Genomic DNA, 16,237 nt, shown 5'->3' with positions numbered 1-16,237 from the left:
TTTTTGACAAACGTGTGAGCGCCTTATCCACCCCAAGGGATATCTCCCAACGTGACCTATCCTCTGGCGGGAAAGGGTACGCCATCAGTAACTTTTTAGAAATTACCAGTTTCTTATCGGGGGAACCCACGCTACTTTACACACTTCATTCATTCATCTGATGGGGGAACAAAACACTGGCTGCTTTTTCTCCCCAAAAATAAAACCACTTTTATGTGGTACTTGGGTTCATGTCAGAAATGCGTAACACATTTTTCATTGCCGAGATCATGTAACGGATGTTCCTAGTGGATTGTGTATATGTCTCAACTTCGTCGACACTGGAGTCAGACTCCGTGTTGACATCTGTGTCTGCCATCTGAGGTAACGGGCGCTTTTTTGAGCCCCTGATGGCCTTTGAGACGCCTGGGCAGGCGCGGGCTGAGAAGCCTGCTGTCCCACAGCTGTTTTCCGTCATCCAGCCTTTTATGTAAGGAGTTGACATTGTCGGTTAATACCTTCCACCTATCCATCCACTCTGGTGTCGGCCCCACAGAGGGCGACATCCCATGTATCTGCCTCTGCTCCACCTCCACGTAACCTTCCTCATCCAACATGTCGACACAGCCGTACCGACACACCGCACACACACAGGGAATGCTCTGACTGAGGACAGGACCCCACAAAGTCCTTTGGGGAGACAGAGAGAGAGAGTATGCCAGCACACACCAGAGCGCTATATAATGCAGGGATTAACACTATAACTGAGTGATTTTTCCCCCAATAGCTGCTTGTATACATATATTGCGCCTAAATTTAGTGCCCCCCCTCTCTTTTTAATCCTTTGAGCCTGAAAACTACAGGGGAGAGCCTGGGGAGCTGTCTTCCAGCTGCACTGTGAAGAAAAAATGGCGCCAGTGTGCTGAGGGAGAAGCCCCGCCCCTTTTTCGGCTGACTTTTCTCCCGCTTTTTTATGGATTCTGGCAGGGGTAATTTATCACATATATAGCCCTGGGACTATATATTGTGGTGATTTGCCAGCCAAGGTGTCTTATATTGCCCTCAGGGCGCACCCCCCCCAGCGCCCTGCACCCATCAGTGACCGGAGTGTGAGGTGTACATGAGGAGCAATGGCGCACAGCTGCAGTGCTGTGCGCTACCTTGGTGAAGACCGAAGTCTTCTGCCGCCGATTTTCCGGACTCTTCTGGCTCTGTAAGGGGGCTGGCGGCGCAGCTCCTGGACCGAACATCAAGGCCGGTTCCATGCGGTCGATCCCTCTGGAGCTAATGGTGTCCAGTAGCTTAAGAAGCCCAAGCTACCACCAGTTAGGTAGGTTCGCTTCTTCTCCCCTTAGTCCCTCGCTGCAGTGAGTCTGTTGCCAGCAGATCTCGCTGTAAAATAAAAAACCTAAATATACTTTCTTACTAGGAGCTCAGGAGAGCCCCTAGTGTGCATCCAGCTCAGCCGGGCACAAGAATCTAACTGAGGTCTGGAGGAGGGGCTTAGTGGGAGGAGTCAGTGCACACCAGGTAGTCCTAAAGCTTTCTTTAGTTGTGCCCAGTCTCCTGCGGAGCCGCTAATCCCCATGGTCCTTACGGAGTCCCAGCATCCACTTAGGACGTCAGAGAAAGATCTTTGCCCTCCATATTAGTCTGAGGAAGAAGACATGCCACCCCTACAGGAGGGTGAGTTCATTCACGACTTAGGGGAGGAACAGGTTTCAGAGGAGGCTGAAAATGTTACACAGGGAATAGAGGCGCGTATTGCTGCAGTGTGTCTCATGTGAAAGTTTGAGGTCCCTAACCAGGGCCCTGCGCTCCTCTCTTTATTTGGCATTAAGCAAAGAGCTACTGCCTCATTTCCAGTTTCTGAGGAACTGGCTTCATACCTGAATGCAGCCTGGGAAAATCTGAATAAAAAATTTCAGGTGTCTTGTAGGTTTTTATCGTTTTACCCTTTTCCTGCAGATAGCAGAAAATTATGTGGGATTCCTCCTACAATGGATCCCACAGTGTCTCGTCTGTCAAAAGACAGTTCTGCCAGTTCCTGGGGCCACCGCTTTACTGAGGAAATGACCCCTCTAGCTCATTCTAATTTTGAAGGCTCTGAATCCTTTTCTTGAGCGTACTCAAATTCAAGATGAAGTCCCTTCAGTCGGTTATAGCGGGACTAGAACAAAATGAGTTTCTGGTGTCCTTAGATATCAAGGACATTTACCTGCACATTCCCATTTGGCCTCTGCGCTAGGTGTTTCCCGGATTTGCCATGTGGGGCTCTCGCTTCCAATTCCAGGCTTTGCCGTTCGGCCTATCCTTGGCCCCCAGGGTGTTCATGAAGGTTATGGCCATCATGATGTCTCTACTTTGGACACAAAGGAGCTATGATTGTTCATTATCTGGTCTATCTTCTCCTGTAGGCTCATTTCAGATGCCAGTTGTTTCAGAACATCGAAGTGACTCATAGGTTCTTTATTCGACCTGGGTGGATCCTAAACTTCCAAAGGTCTCCTCTTCGACCAAGGCAGACACTGTAGTTACTGGGGATAATTCTTAACACAGTACTGCAGAGGGTATTCCTCCCACCGGAAAAAGTTTCGTCCATACAGGAGATGGTGAGGTTGGTTTTACACAATCGTTGAGTATATGTTCACCTATGTATAAGTCTCCTCTGAAAGATGGTGCAGCCTTCAAGGCCATTCTGTATGGCCATTTCTATTCAAGGCCTCTTCAGCTGTGCCTAAGTCAATGGACCGGATCACATCTATTTTTCCATCAAAGGGTGACTCCATTACCGAAGGCTCAAATCTCTCTTCTCTGGTGGCTGAACTCAACAGACCTGTTGGAAGGCAAGAGGCTCATAATTTGAGTGGACTTTTCTCACCACAGACACAAGTCTGCGAGGATGGGGGTTGTGACTATGGAAAACTGATTTTAGGAGCAATTGTACCCCCCCCCCCCTCCTCAAGAATCCACCATGCCCATAAACATCCTCAAGTTAAGGGCAGTATTCTATGCTCTGCAAAGGCAGATCATCTTCGAGGGACCTCCTACTTTTGTCTGGTTTCACTGGTTCGATACCATTTGCGGTCTCTTCCTCGCAGTATGGCGCTGCTGTTTTGCCAAGTTCTCAGAGCTGTTCCGCCCGTGATGGGAGCTCTTTACCAGCCACACTGTAAAGAGCACTCCAGTGCCCCCTAGTGGATGAAGGAGAAAGCAGTATTTTGGTACTTACTGAAAAATACCAGAATTGTCACTAACCTGGCAGCCTCTAACATGGCTTTTCTACCCTCAGCCTCGTTTATGCAGCCTCAGACGTAGTCCTCTTGCCCTCAGGGCAAGGCCAGAGGTCAAACCTTCCCTATATTGTCATCCCACAAAGGCTTCTAAACGCAAACAGGCCTGGACGGGCTAGGCACTTAACTACCAATCCTGAAGATAAACCCTCAGCCTGATGGTGTGGGCACTCTGTGGCACCCCAGGGTGGGAGGACGACTTCTTCAGTTTGCCTATGCTTGGTGTCCGATCACAACAGATGCCTGGGTTCAAGAAGGGGGGTCTCATGGTATGCTGTCTCTCCTTCCTGAAGCGTGCTCCCCGGCAATATTTCCTACCAGTCCACCAGCAGACCTCAGCAAGGCCAAAGCGCTGAAGACTGTTGTTCAATCCTTACTACAATAAAGTGTGATTATTCCTTTTTATTATTTTTTTTAGTTCAGAAACCCAATGGGTCTTATTGTCCCATACTCCATCTCAAATTACTAAACCAGTATCTCAAGGTGCCCAGGTTAAGTATGGAAACTCCGTTCCATTGTCTGGGCTATACGACCTGGGGACTTTATGGTCTCCCTGGATATACAGGATGCTTAACTACATGTTCCTATAACACCCGGTCATCAGCAATACCTCCATTGTGCTGACCTACATCAGCATTTCCAGCCCTACCCTCCAGCCTTTCCACAGCCCCCAGGGTGTTCACCAAACTCATGGCGGTTATGGCTGCTCACCTTCGGCAGCAGGGAATCTGGATTCTCCCTTACCTAGCCCACCACCTCCTCTTTGCACATTTTCTGGAGGTCCTCAACCATCATTTCATGGTTGACTATGTCTTTCCTTCAGAGTCATGGTTGGCTGATCAACTGGACCAAGTCCTCTCTCATTCCGTCTCGGAGGATGCTCCGTCTCGGAGGTCTGCTGTGTGCTGAAGTGCAATGAATCATCTTTCCTCCGGCCAAGATTACAGCACTGCAATTACGCATCGACAACTTAAGCTAGCTACACACTATACAATTATCTGGCAGATATTCTGCCAAGATTTAGCTGGTTGGAATGAAAATTTGGTAATGGATGAGAACAAATGACAATTGACCATTTGCTCCCAAAAACTGCAAAATGGACAAAAAGTCGTTCATCCAAATTGGTTAAATTTGTGAACGACAGGTTTTCTTAGTTTTCTAGTGTTTGGGAGCAAATGGTCGATTGTCATTTGCTCTCATCCATACCAGGTTTTCATACCAACCAGCTAGACCTGGCAGATTATCTGCAAGATAATTGTATAGTGTGTACCTCCCACAGTTGCGGTCTCATTCCACTCCATGATGCAGACCCTGGGCTCTATGGTATCTGCCTTCGACATGGTGGAATATGCCCAATTCTACTCCAGGCCTCTCAGACACCTGATGCTCAGTAGGTGGCATGGATAGCCCAAGCAGATCAAATCGCAGACAGTGGTACTGCCTCCGGATGTCTGGACGTCCTTCTCTTGGTGGCTACAAGCTTCCAACCTGGACAAAGGTAGACTGTTCTGGATTCCACACTGGGTTCTTCTCCCCACGGATTCCAGCCTCTGGGGGTGGGGCGCTGTCATGGGCGGTCACGCTTTTCAGGGCTCTTGGACACTAACAGAGAGGGAACTTCTGATCAACATTCTGGATCTTCGGGCAGTTTACAGGGCCCTCCAGATGGCTCTGGACCTTCTTCATGGCTCGCCTGTGCAAGTAGTCAGACAACGCAACGGCAGTGGCTTATATTAATCAGGAGGGAGGCACTCGTAACGCCTCCACAATGATAGAAGTACTGTAGCCTAGTTTCTCACTTGGGCAGAGCACTGACCACCTCCACAGTCTTCATCCCTGAAGCAGACTTCCTCAGTCGCCAGGATGTGCACACTTCAGAGTGGTATCTGCACCCAGACGTCTTTCAACTACACAAATTCAAAGAGGAAAGCGGCACGCTCGTACTGGTGGCTCCAGCATGGCTGAGACACCATTGGTTCACGGATCTCCAGTGCCTCTCCATAGATGTGCCCTTCCCACTTCCTTTTCAACCATATCTCTTGTCACAAGGTCCCTGTCTACATCTGGACCTAGCTTGCTTGTCTTTGACGGCGTGGCTCTTGAGTCATCCATCATGAGGGATAAAGGTTTTTCCAGTTTGGTTATTCGAACTAAGCTTGGTGTTCGGAAACCGGCATCAACTTGTATATATTACTGCATCTGGTACTCTTACTAACAGTGGTGTGCTCTTTGACACTATGATCCTCTGGAGTTTGTTTTCTGGACTCCTGGCATTTCTACAGTACAGGCTGGCCTTGATATGGGACTCCGCTTTGCTTCTCTTAAGGTTCAGGTCTAAGCTCTGCCTGGTTTCAGAAAAGACTTGCTCCCTTGCCAGATGTATGTACCTTCCTTCAGGGGGTACTCCAGATTTAGCCTCCCTATGTTCCTCCAGTGGCTCCTTGGGAGTAGTCCTTGGTTCTATGGGCCAGGGATGCTGTTGACCACGAAGACTCTTCCTCTTGGCCTTTGCCTCAGACCACAGTGTTTCGAACTTGGGGACTCTCTCCAGACTCCCCCTCCCCCCCCTCCCCCCCCCTTTTGTTGTGTGTTTTCACCACGACAGGACTGTCCTCTGGACTAAGCAGGGATATCTCCCCAAGGTGGTATCAAAGTTCCATCTCAGCATAGATATTGTAGTACCAGCCTTCCATACACCTGGCCTCTCACCTGAGGAAGCTTCGTTGGTTGTGGTCCACTCTCTCAAGATCTACGTGAATCATACTAGCGCCGTTAGGGAAATGGATTCCTTGTTTGTGCTCTATGGATTCCACAAGTGTGGCTGGCTCATAAACTTAGGCTCGCTGGCTCCGCTTAACTATCTCACAGGCGTACATGCAGGCTGATCTTCCAGTACCAATTACGGTCTCTGTTCACTGTACTCGCTCAGTGGGACCTTCGTGTGCGTCTGCTAAACTATGCAAGGCCACTACATGATCTTCTGCTGACACGTTTCTTAGGTTATATGCCATGGGTCTGCAACATGCTGCTCTCCAGCTGCTGGGGAACTACGCATCCCAGCATGCCCTGCCACAGTTTAGCTTTTAAGGAATGCTCAAACTGAGGCAGGGCAAGCTGGGATGTGTAGTTCCACAGCAGCTGGAAAGCCGTAGGTTGCAGAACATAGGTTGCAGACCCATGTTCTATGCCTTTGATACGTTTTCCTCTCAGGATGCAACCTTTGGCCTCAATGTGCTCATTTCAGCTTGAGTGTTCCTTCCAAATTGCTACAGCTTTGGGACAACTCCAAGTTTAACCCTGTGGAGACCCTGGACCCTGAAGAAGAAAAAGGTATGGTGAAACTTAACCTTTGTTAACTTTTTTTTATTTGTGGTCCATGGGATCCACAGGGCGCCCACCCTGACGCACCTAGCTTCAATGGGTTACTATTCTCCAATCCTCGTCTCCTGATTATGAGTGTTCTGTGTGTACCATCCTTCCCTCCTCTCCAGCTCCTTCTTTGAGCTTGTTGAATAAAACGGAGCTGTGGGCATGGTATGAGGGGAGAGGGGTCAAGTGCATCCTGAGAGCTTGAAAAGCTTTGCTGTTCTGTGCCTGTCCTGGTCCTCCAACAAGCGTACCCCTAAGGTAACCCTGTGGATCCTATGGACCTTGAAGAAAATGAACAAAGGTAAGTTTTACCATAACTCTTATTATTCTCCCTCTGCTTGTGTGGGTTTCCTTCAGTAATCTAAAAATATACTGGCAGGTTAATTAACTCTAAACAAAACTTGTTTATGCATGTGGTAGGGAATATAGATTATCCATTATTCGTGCTGAGCAAAATGTGAGTCCCAGGGACCCCTCACTTTAAAATAATTTGTGTCCTACTCCACTGTTTCTGGGTCCCATCACATGCTTTTGCAGGTAGATCATGTAGCAGTACTGGAGGGGCAAGGAGGTATTTAGGGGCTGACAGTGCTGGGAGGTAGGGAGGGGTTAGGGTAGATAGCAACTGAGGCAGTACTGTGGTCAGGCAGTGCTGGGGGTTGGGAGGGGTGAGGGTAGAGGCAGTACTGGAGCAAGGAGGTTTTTAGGGTTAGGGTGACGGTAAGGGTAGATGGCAGTTGGAGCAGTACTTGGGCAAGGTGGGGGTTAGAGGAGGCATTACTGAGTGCGGTAGTTACCTTCTTCCTGCTGGGAGTTCCTGGCTGGGTCACCAGAGCCATCTCAGCCAGACTTGCAGTCTCAGCATGTCCCTCAGCACCTGGGTGTAGCGCTCCAGCTCCCTCCTGGCCCGTGCAGTGTCCATCTCCCCGACTTCCTGAGTGCGTAGAGCTTGCTGGAGTCACGGATGGAATGTAGGCTGCTTGAGGAGCCCGGTATCGCCAACATGATGAGGCTGCTGCAGCTGGGAGAGTCATAGGGTTGCTGGCGGAGAAGGGATGCAGAGGTGCTACTGGAGCTGGATTCAGAGCGGGGGGAGGGCTGGAGTAACAACAAGCGGGTATGGTGATTGGTTGGGGAGACATTGTAGTTGGTTGGCAGCCAGATCACAGCATGTCATGTGAGGCCCACTTATTTACTAAGTGGAATCTAGGCAGCTGTGATCACTGTAAGCTCCTCTGGGATGGGACCCATGTGAACGGACAATTATTCTCTAAAGCACTGTGGAATGTGTGTGCGCTATAGAAATATGAAAAATAAAATGGTTTGGGGTCTTATCCATCCTTTTCAATTGCTAGTTTCAAATGTGTGCCACATTAAGGGGAGAATTCAGTTGTTTAATCATGCCCGATCTCCCATCTAAAGTGATGGGAGATTGCGGGGCGATATTAATTTGTCCCCCCGTTCTGGAACTGATTGCGCCCATTTTAGTGCCACAACCAGACTACGAATGGGTGGGATGCAGAGAGTACCGTTTGGGTGCCCAAACGGGACACTTTTTGCGCATTTCAGCTCACCATCCCCGGTGGTAGCGAGCCGAAACGAAGGTCTGCGCCTGTTGCCAGAAACATTTTGAATAGCTGGTGGAGGCAGGGACCTGCAAAAACATTTGAATTATGCCCTAAGAATGGCATTGAAGTGAATGGTAGAAGCTCAGTACTGTAAGTGTTTACTCTGGTGCTTGTAGCAAATTGTACTGCCTAGTGGTAAGGGAAATCTTGGAGTATAAATGCTTTGATCAAACATCAATAGAGATTAAAAATTGATTAGTAGTTAAACTGATGTCTCTTGAAACACCTTTTGTGTTTGAAGGCATTCTACATAAAGTCTGACTGCTCAAAACTACACATTTATTACTTTATCAGTCTACAGTATAGTAATTTGGTAGAGAAAATATTAATGGTGCCTTACAGTCCATTTGGGTATTACAGAACTTGTTGACATTCAGAATGTTTATTTTAGGAATATCAACAAGCTTGTTGAGCACGTGGAGTAGGCCCAATCCTAAACCTGTTGACAGTCAGTGTTGACATACTGCATGTACATATTCAGATCGTATACCTTATCCCTTTTGGCTAGAACACCTCTGTATTCCAAGGCCCCCAAAAAGTATCACCAGATTTCCTGATATTACAAACTAAGGGGGATATCCAATTATCCCCGTTAAAACATCGGGTCCAAAAAATGGCCGATTATCGGACTTTTTTCCGATGTTTCATCTTTTTTTTTTTTTTTTTTTACAGGCTATCCTGTCAAATCGCGTGTAAAAAAACAAAAAAAACAAACCCTTTCTCCCAAAAACACACAGGTTCAGTGAAACCTGTGTGTTTTCGGGTGAAGCAGCCCCGTTTTCGGACGAAAACGGGGGTTGTTTCTGGGGATTCTGCTTTGCCTGCCGGAGGCAGGCGAGACAATATCCCTGATAAGCCGGCTTATCTGGGCTAATTAGATAGCCCCCGGCGGGACAATTAGCCCCGGTAAAAAAACTGGGGCTAATTGGATATCCCCCTAAGTTGCCACTGCTGTGTGTAGGGTCAATGGCTTTTCACTATAATGTAATGTGCAATGCTTTGTCAAATGGGCAGGGGTGGGGGGGTGTCTTATTGCCAACTAGAAATTCTATGCAGCTCTGTTGACTTCAATAGCCTATATACTTGATTCACATATCCCCTGTTGACATGAATGGTATAAAAGTACAACTAATACTGGTGTAACAGCTCTTGTTATCCCATGGTACTTATGGGAGTGATTCAATGGTGTGTTTTTTTTTTTTTTTCCCCTTGCCTGGTCTCCTGTCTGGTGATGGGGGGGAGGTTACTCCATTTTTAAATTTAATTTTTTTAACTTTTACGCTGGTCGGGTTTACGAGTAAAGTCCTGGAAACAATGCACAAAAAGTGCCCAAAGCGGTCACTCTTCAATTTGGTTGCAAGCAGAAATGCTGGTGCTGGAACAATTGGAGTTACTTCATCAGGCACTGACAGCTGCGTTGGGTAGAAAATACCGCGCCCACCCTGCAGCCTAATCCTAAATCCCACCCCCTGTTCCTGGTGGCCTGGTTTATGCTCATTCGGAATTCTCGTGGTCCTTGTCAGGATGTCAGTGCTGGGAAATTGTGTATGAAGCCGAATGACAGTTTTTTTTTTTTTTTGGGGGGGGGCGAGAAGTAGCTATTCATTATTTTGCTTAGAGCATGTGACATTTTAGATGTTCTTTTCCCAAGGGAAATTTTAACAGTGTTGGGGCTTGCAGTTGGCAGGCTAGTAGAAGAAAAAAAAAAAGCACAATAGTTTAGAAAATAACTGAGTTTATTTGGGTATGAGATTAAAATAGGAAATTACATTTTAAAGAGCAGGTTGCAATATTTGATTCAAAAAGTCCTAGGAAAGGATGACTGTAATTATATACTTGTGTTTCCCTGTTAATCTAACATGCAGTACTTTTTGTGTCCATATTGCAGACGGCAACTCCAAACTAACATGGCAGTGAGACTGTGTGATGTGGCTTCTCTGCTTAGAAGTGGTTCGTGGGCAGCAGAGCCTTGGACTGGGGTCTGTGGGATTTTTTTTTTAAATATATGAATATAGGATTTTAGTTAGTGTGATGAGGCCATACCAAACCATAAACTTACACGTCAAATAAAATAAGCACTCAGCCAACAACTAAACAGCAATGGAGGTAATAGATTTTCTCATTTCTTTTTTTTTTTTTTTTTTAAATAAATACACACCATTGATGCTTAGGATCGAAAACTTCAACCTAATGAGTATTTTTGTCTTCTATGAAGTAGTTTTTTTACAAATTGCCACTCATGATTAATTTAAATGTTTTCTAAATGACCTTACTGATAGATATGTATATATAAAAATATATATCTAATGTATTCAATAAAATTGAATTCTGCAGTAGATTATGAATATATCAGAGATATGCCTTGGTGTACACTAACCATACAGGTTGAGAACCTAGGCCCCTATATTGTAAGAATACTACATTCTCATAGTTGTATTGTTGGGCACAGCCTCTCCCAATTTCAGAATATGCAGAAGTTCCTGTTCCCTTTTTACTGAGGTTTATTATGATTTGGTATGGTCTCAAAGACCATTTGTCTCAATTTTCTTTTTCTATTTATGGTAAAATAAATGCATCTCTCCTAAACAGAGTGTGTGCCTTTTGTACAGTGCTATAAAGTAGATCTACAAATGCAATAAAGATGCATATGGCCATACTGTGTGAACAGTTTTGTTGATCCTGTAAAAGGAATATTCATTACTATGTTAAACTTCAACATTAATATAATCTTATACAGAGCAGATGGTCCTATGGCTGAGCAATGCTATTATTTCAGAACACCCGGACTGGTGCAGCTGTTCACTTGAATTCACTTGACTGTTCGCTTAAGATATACTTTGTACCACCTGACAATGATACATTATTGGGCAGTTTTTTTTGTAGGATATAGTTCCCTTCCATGCAAAACATATCAAGTATATGAGATGGTAGCATTCATTTCCACTTAGCAATTGTTTTGCCAGCAAAGCAGTAGTTGCCAGTAATTAAAGTCAAAAAGTATTTCTGATATTGTATTACCCACCTGCATCAATGGAAATTCTCAAACAAAGCAGTTTTTTAAACCTGAATTATAGTTTGACTAATTGGTCTTGTTAGTTACCTAAAAATAAATGTAATAAACAAAATTCCCTACGTGGAATATGCAGTGAAATTGAGAAAAAATGGTCTTAACTGAGCAATGTAGTTTAAACATAATTTTTTGCATGGTTCCCCCCCCCTCCCCCCTCAAATCTGTGGTCAAAGTATTTCTAGTTTTCGGAATATTGGGTTTGAATGTTCTGCTTGGACTTGTTTCATGTAGGTGGGATTAATTATTAACAATATATATTGATTCTTGACCTTTTGGTGCCGATTCAATTGTTCTCTGCACCTCCTTAACAATGGACATCTATTGGCTGTATTCAGTTGTTGCGCCAAACAGATGTCTATTACCAGTTAAGGCACATGGCAACTCCTGGTTTAGCTGAGCAAAGCGGCTAAACCCATCTAAAGCACTTACATGGGCGTCCATAGTCTGTAGTTTGGGTGCTTGCACCTCCTGAGGTTGCGAGAAACAAATGTGATTGCCACGGCTAATGGGTGTCTATCGGTGAAACAATTGAATAGCTCAGAGACGGCCAGCGGGTGGCGCGTGCCAGAATTGAATTGGCCCCTTTGGGCACGATTCAATTTGATAATTGAATAGCAGCAGGTATTACCTCCCGGGCTATTCAGTACAGCACCCGACAACGGGAGCAGAAATCCGATAAGTGCCGACGCAATGCTGATTCTGCCCTTAACACTGCGCAGTATTGAATAGCCTCGGGAGCTAATTCCCAGCGCTATTACACGATCTTCGAATTGAGTTGTGCCCTTTTTGTTTTAAGAGGCATACAGAAAAATAAAATGAAGTGATTTTATATTGTAATCTACACCAGTGGACTTCAACTCCTATCCCCTAGTATGCTCAACGGTTTTCAGGATGTTGGTCTGGGGAGACAGGTGAATAATATGTAATATTAGGATTTTTACTGTTGTAGGCTGTTGTACTTACTTGTTTTACTGTTGTAGTGTTTTGATTTATTTTCTTTATTACTGTACGTACTTTGAATCTAAATCTTTACAGTTTACAATCTGTTAGATGTTGCTTGTTTTTAGACATTCTGTTTATTAAAATCAGCAGTAGTCCTCAGTTGCTATTATTTTTAATCAAAACTTCAGGTACCCATGGTCTTAAAAGAAAACTTTCTATGTAGCCTGAAATAATCATTGGATTCTCTAACATTTGCAGCATTTTCCAGTTATTGACCAGTTTTGCCTAACTTTGGCATGATTGGAAGCGTATGATACTATAGTAAAGTGATTATTTCACGGTGCGCACCTATAAAATATTTCTTGTTGGTGCACTGTAAAATACAGTAGGTTTATTGCTGTAAATACTGGAAGCTAGTAGAGATCACAATATTTAATCAGGCAGTAGTTTTTTTCTGTAAATGCTTCCTTTAGTTGTGTTAAGTAATTTTAAAAACAGTGGTTTTGTATCGCTGTATGCTGTGCAGATGTGTTATGTATTGACAACATAGGGGTGTATTCAATAGATGTCTGATCCTTTCCGACGGAAAGGATCTAACACCTGAGTATTTTAATGAGCGGCCAAATCAAACAGGATTTGGCCGTTCACGACAATGCCAGCCAATCAGACTTTTATTAAAGTTGGAATGACATTGTCTGAAACGGGGCTAAAACCAGTCTGATTTGGCTGCGTTTCCGACAAAACACGTGGATCGGCTGCTTAAGCCGCTGATCCACGTGCTTTTCAACAAGTCTGAATTCCTGACTTGTCAGTAAAAGGAGGCAGCATTGAATAGGTCGGAACCCATGCCGACCTGAAAGTGGGAAACTGCCGTCTTTAGGACAAGACTGCAGTTTCCGACATCAATTGAATCCCCCCCCCCCCCATAAAGTAATCCTTTCTAGAACTATGGGCACTTGAGTATTTCAAATGAATTTCAAACTAATTACTATTCAGTATTTTTTTTTTTTTTTTTTTACTGGCTAGGCAATTGTACACTAAAAGCATTTAAGTGCTACTGCTGACTTTTAATTACAGGTTGAGTATCCCATACCCAAATATTCCGAAATAGAGTTTTTTTTTTTTTTTTGCATGAGACCGAGATGGTGAAACCTTTTGTTTTCTGATGGCTCAATGTACACAAATTTTGTTTAATACACAGTTATTAAAAATACTGTATTAAATGACCTTCAGGCTGTGTTTATAAGGTGTATATGAAACATAAATGAGTTCTGTGCTTAGACTTGTGTCCCATCACCATGATGTCTCATTATGGTATGCAATTATTCCAAAATACGGAATAATCGGATATCCAAAATACTTCTGGTCCCAAGCATTTTGGATAAGGGATACTCAACCTGTATAAACATTAGGGGAAAGTATGGGTAAACTGTTTAAGCGTTTTTGCATACGTAAAAGCCACCAGTGGGGAAGTAGCAATGCACATTTAACCATGTTTTAGGTTTTGTCATTATAAAGTAGTTGATTTTTTATCTTTTTTCTTCCCTTCCTCTTTCCCGTCTTCTGTTTTGTTAGCAGGTAATTGCTGCCATGGAAACACAGCTGTCCAATGGTCCCACATGCAATAACACAGGCAATTGTCCAAACACTATAAACAACTGCTCATCACCAGTGGACTCCAGCAATACAGAGGACAGCAAGACCAATTTAATAGTAAACTACCTTCCCCAGAACATGACACAGGAGGAATTGAAGAGCTTGTTTGGGAGCATTGGAGAAATAGAGTCCTGTAAGCTAGTGCGGGACAAGATCACTGGTATGCAACAATTTTAAATTGCATTTGAAACCTTTCTGGTGAAAAAAAACAAAAATGGTATTTTACAAATTGAATCCAGTCATTTAACAGGCATAACACAATAAAAACACAGTTGGGGCAATTGAATTGTTTTTTGCTTATCGCTAAGTAATGGGCGTGCGACGAAGCGTCTCAGTTGTTTTTGACACCCATAACTTCTCAAACTTGATGCTCCCAAATGCAGTGTTTAGCCACATAAAGTGGTTAATCTCATCTAAAGTACTAGGCGCAACAAGGAAAATGCTGTTTGGGTGCCTAAAAGCACCAACTTTTCACATTATTTCTCTGACGTCCTAGTGGATGCTGGGAACTCCGTAAGGACCATGGGGAATAGCGGCTCCGCAGGAGACTGGGCACAAAAGTAAAGCTTTAGGACTACCTGGTGTGCACTGGCTCCTCCCCCTATGACCCTCCTCCAAGCCTCAGTTAGATTTTTGTGCCCGGCCGAGAAGGGTGCATTCTAGGAGGCTCTCCTGAGTTTCTTAGAAAAAGTTTAGTTTTAGGTTTTTTATTTTCAGTGAGACCTGCTGGCAACAGGCTCACTGCATCGAGGGACTAAGGGGAGAAGAAGCGAACCTGCCTGCTTGCAGCCAGCTTGGGCTTCTTGGCTACTGGACACCATTAGCTCCAGAGGGACCGAACACAGGCCCAGCCTCGGAGTCCGGTCCCAGAGCCGCGCCGCCAGCCCCCTTACAGAGCCAGAAGCAAGAAGAGGTCCGGAAAATCGGCGGCAGAAGACATCCAGTCTTCACCAAGGTAGCGCACAGCACTGCAGCTGTGCGCCATTGCTCCTCAGGCACACTTCACACTCCGGTCACAGGGTGCAGGGCGCTGGGGGGGGCGCCCTGAGCAGCAATAAAAACACCTTGGCTGGCGAAAATACATCACATATAACCCCCAGGGTTATATGGATGTATTTTAACCCCTGCCAGAATATAGCAAAAAGCGGGAGAAAAGCCCGCCGAGAAGGGGGCGGAGCCTATCTCCTCAGCACACGGGCGCCATTTTCCCTCAGCTCCGCTGGAAGGACGTCTCCCTGACTCTCCCCTGCAGTCCTGCACTACAGAAAAGGGTAAAACAAGAGAGGGGGGCACTAATTAGGCGCAGTATTAACATAACATAACATAACATAACAGCAGCTATAAGGGGAAAAACACTTCTATAAGGTTATCCCTGTTTATATATAGCGCTCTGGTGTGTGCTGGCATACTCTCTCCCTCTGTCTCCCCAAAGGGCTAGTGGGGTCCTGTCCTCTATCAGAGCATTCCCTGTGTGTGTGCTGTGTCGGTACGATTGTGTCGACATGTTTGAGGAGGAAAATGATGTGGAGGCGGAGCAATTGCCTGTAATAGAGATGTCGCCCCCTAGGGAGTCGACACCTGAGTGGATGGGCTTATGGAAGGAATTACGTGACAGTGTCAGCTCTTTACAAAAGACGGTTGATGACATGAGGCAGCCGGCTACTCAGCTTGTGCCTGTCCAGGCGTCTCAAAGACCATCAGGGGCTCTAAAACGCCCGTTACCACAGATGGCAGACACAGACGCCGACACGGATACTGACTCCAGTGTCGTCGATGAAGAGACGAATGTGACTTCCAGTAGGGCCACACGTTACATGATTGAGGCAATGAAAAATGTTTTACATATTTCTGATAATACAAGTACCACTAAAAAGGGTATTATGTTTGGTGAGAAAAAACTGCCTGTAGTTTTTCCTGCTTCTGAGGAATTAAATGAAGTGTGTGATGAAGCGTGGGTTTTCCCCGATAAAAAACTGATAATTCCTAAAAGGTTATTGGCATCATACCCTTTCCCGCCAGAGGATAGGGCACGTTGGGAAACACCCCCTAGGGTGGATAAAGCGCTCACACGTTTGTCTAAACAGGTGGCACTGCCGTCTCCAGATACGGCCGCCCTTAAGGAACCTGCTGACAGAAAGCAGGAGAATATCCTAAAATGTATATACACTCATACGGGAGTTATACTGCGACCAGCAATCGCCTCCGCCTGGATGTGCAGTGCTGGGGTGGCTTGGTCGGATTCCCTGACGGACAATATTGATACCCTAGACAGGGACAGTATATTACTGACTATAGAGCAT

The 16,237-nt window shown here is 45.3% G+C and overlaps 1 protein-coding gene across 14 annotated transcripts in view; it reads left to right on the top strand.

Annotated features, from left to right (window-relative positions):
- Positions 1-16,237, top strand: part of ELAVL2 (ELAV like RNA binding protein 2) — a 505,938-nt gene that overhangs the window by 164,884 nt on the left and 324,817 nt on the right. For 8 of the 14 annotated variants that reach the window (XM_063914124.1, XM_063914111.1, XM_063914113.1 and 5 more), the window contains exons 2-3: positions 10,158-10,248; positions 13,857-14,097. In XM_063914124.1, coding sequence (XP_063770194.1) covers positions 10,177-10,248; positions 13,857-14,097 — 313 coding nt within the window. In that variant the 5' untranslated portion in view covers positions 10,158-10,176. The remainder of the gene's footprint in view (positions 1-10,157; positions 10,249-13,856; positions 14,098-16,237) is intronic. The other 6 variants (XM_063914112.1, XM_063914119.1, XM_063914117.1 and 3 more) reach the window with 3 other exon arrangements.

The sequence above is a fragment of the Pseudophryne corroboree genome, chromosome 1 (genome assembly GCF_028390025.1).
Source record: "Pseudophryne corroboree isolate aPseCor3 chromosome 1, aPseCor3.hap2, whole genome shotgun sequence".
In the NCBI taxonomy this organism is placed as follows: domain Eukaryota; kingdom Metazoa; phylum Chordata; class Amphibia; order Anura; family Myobatrachidae; genus Pseudophryne; species Pseudophryne corroboree.
This window is presented reverse-complemented; position numbering and strand designations above follow the sequence as displayed.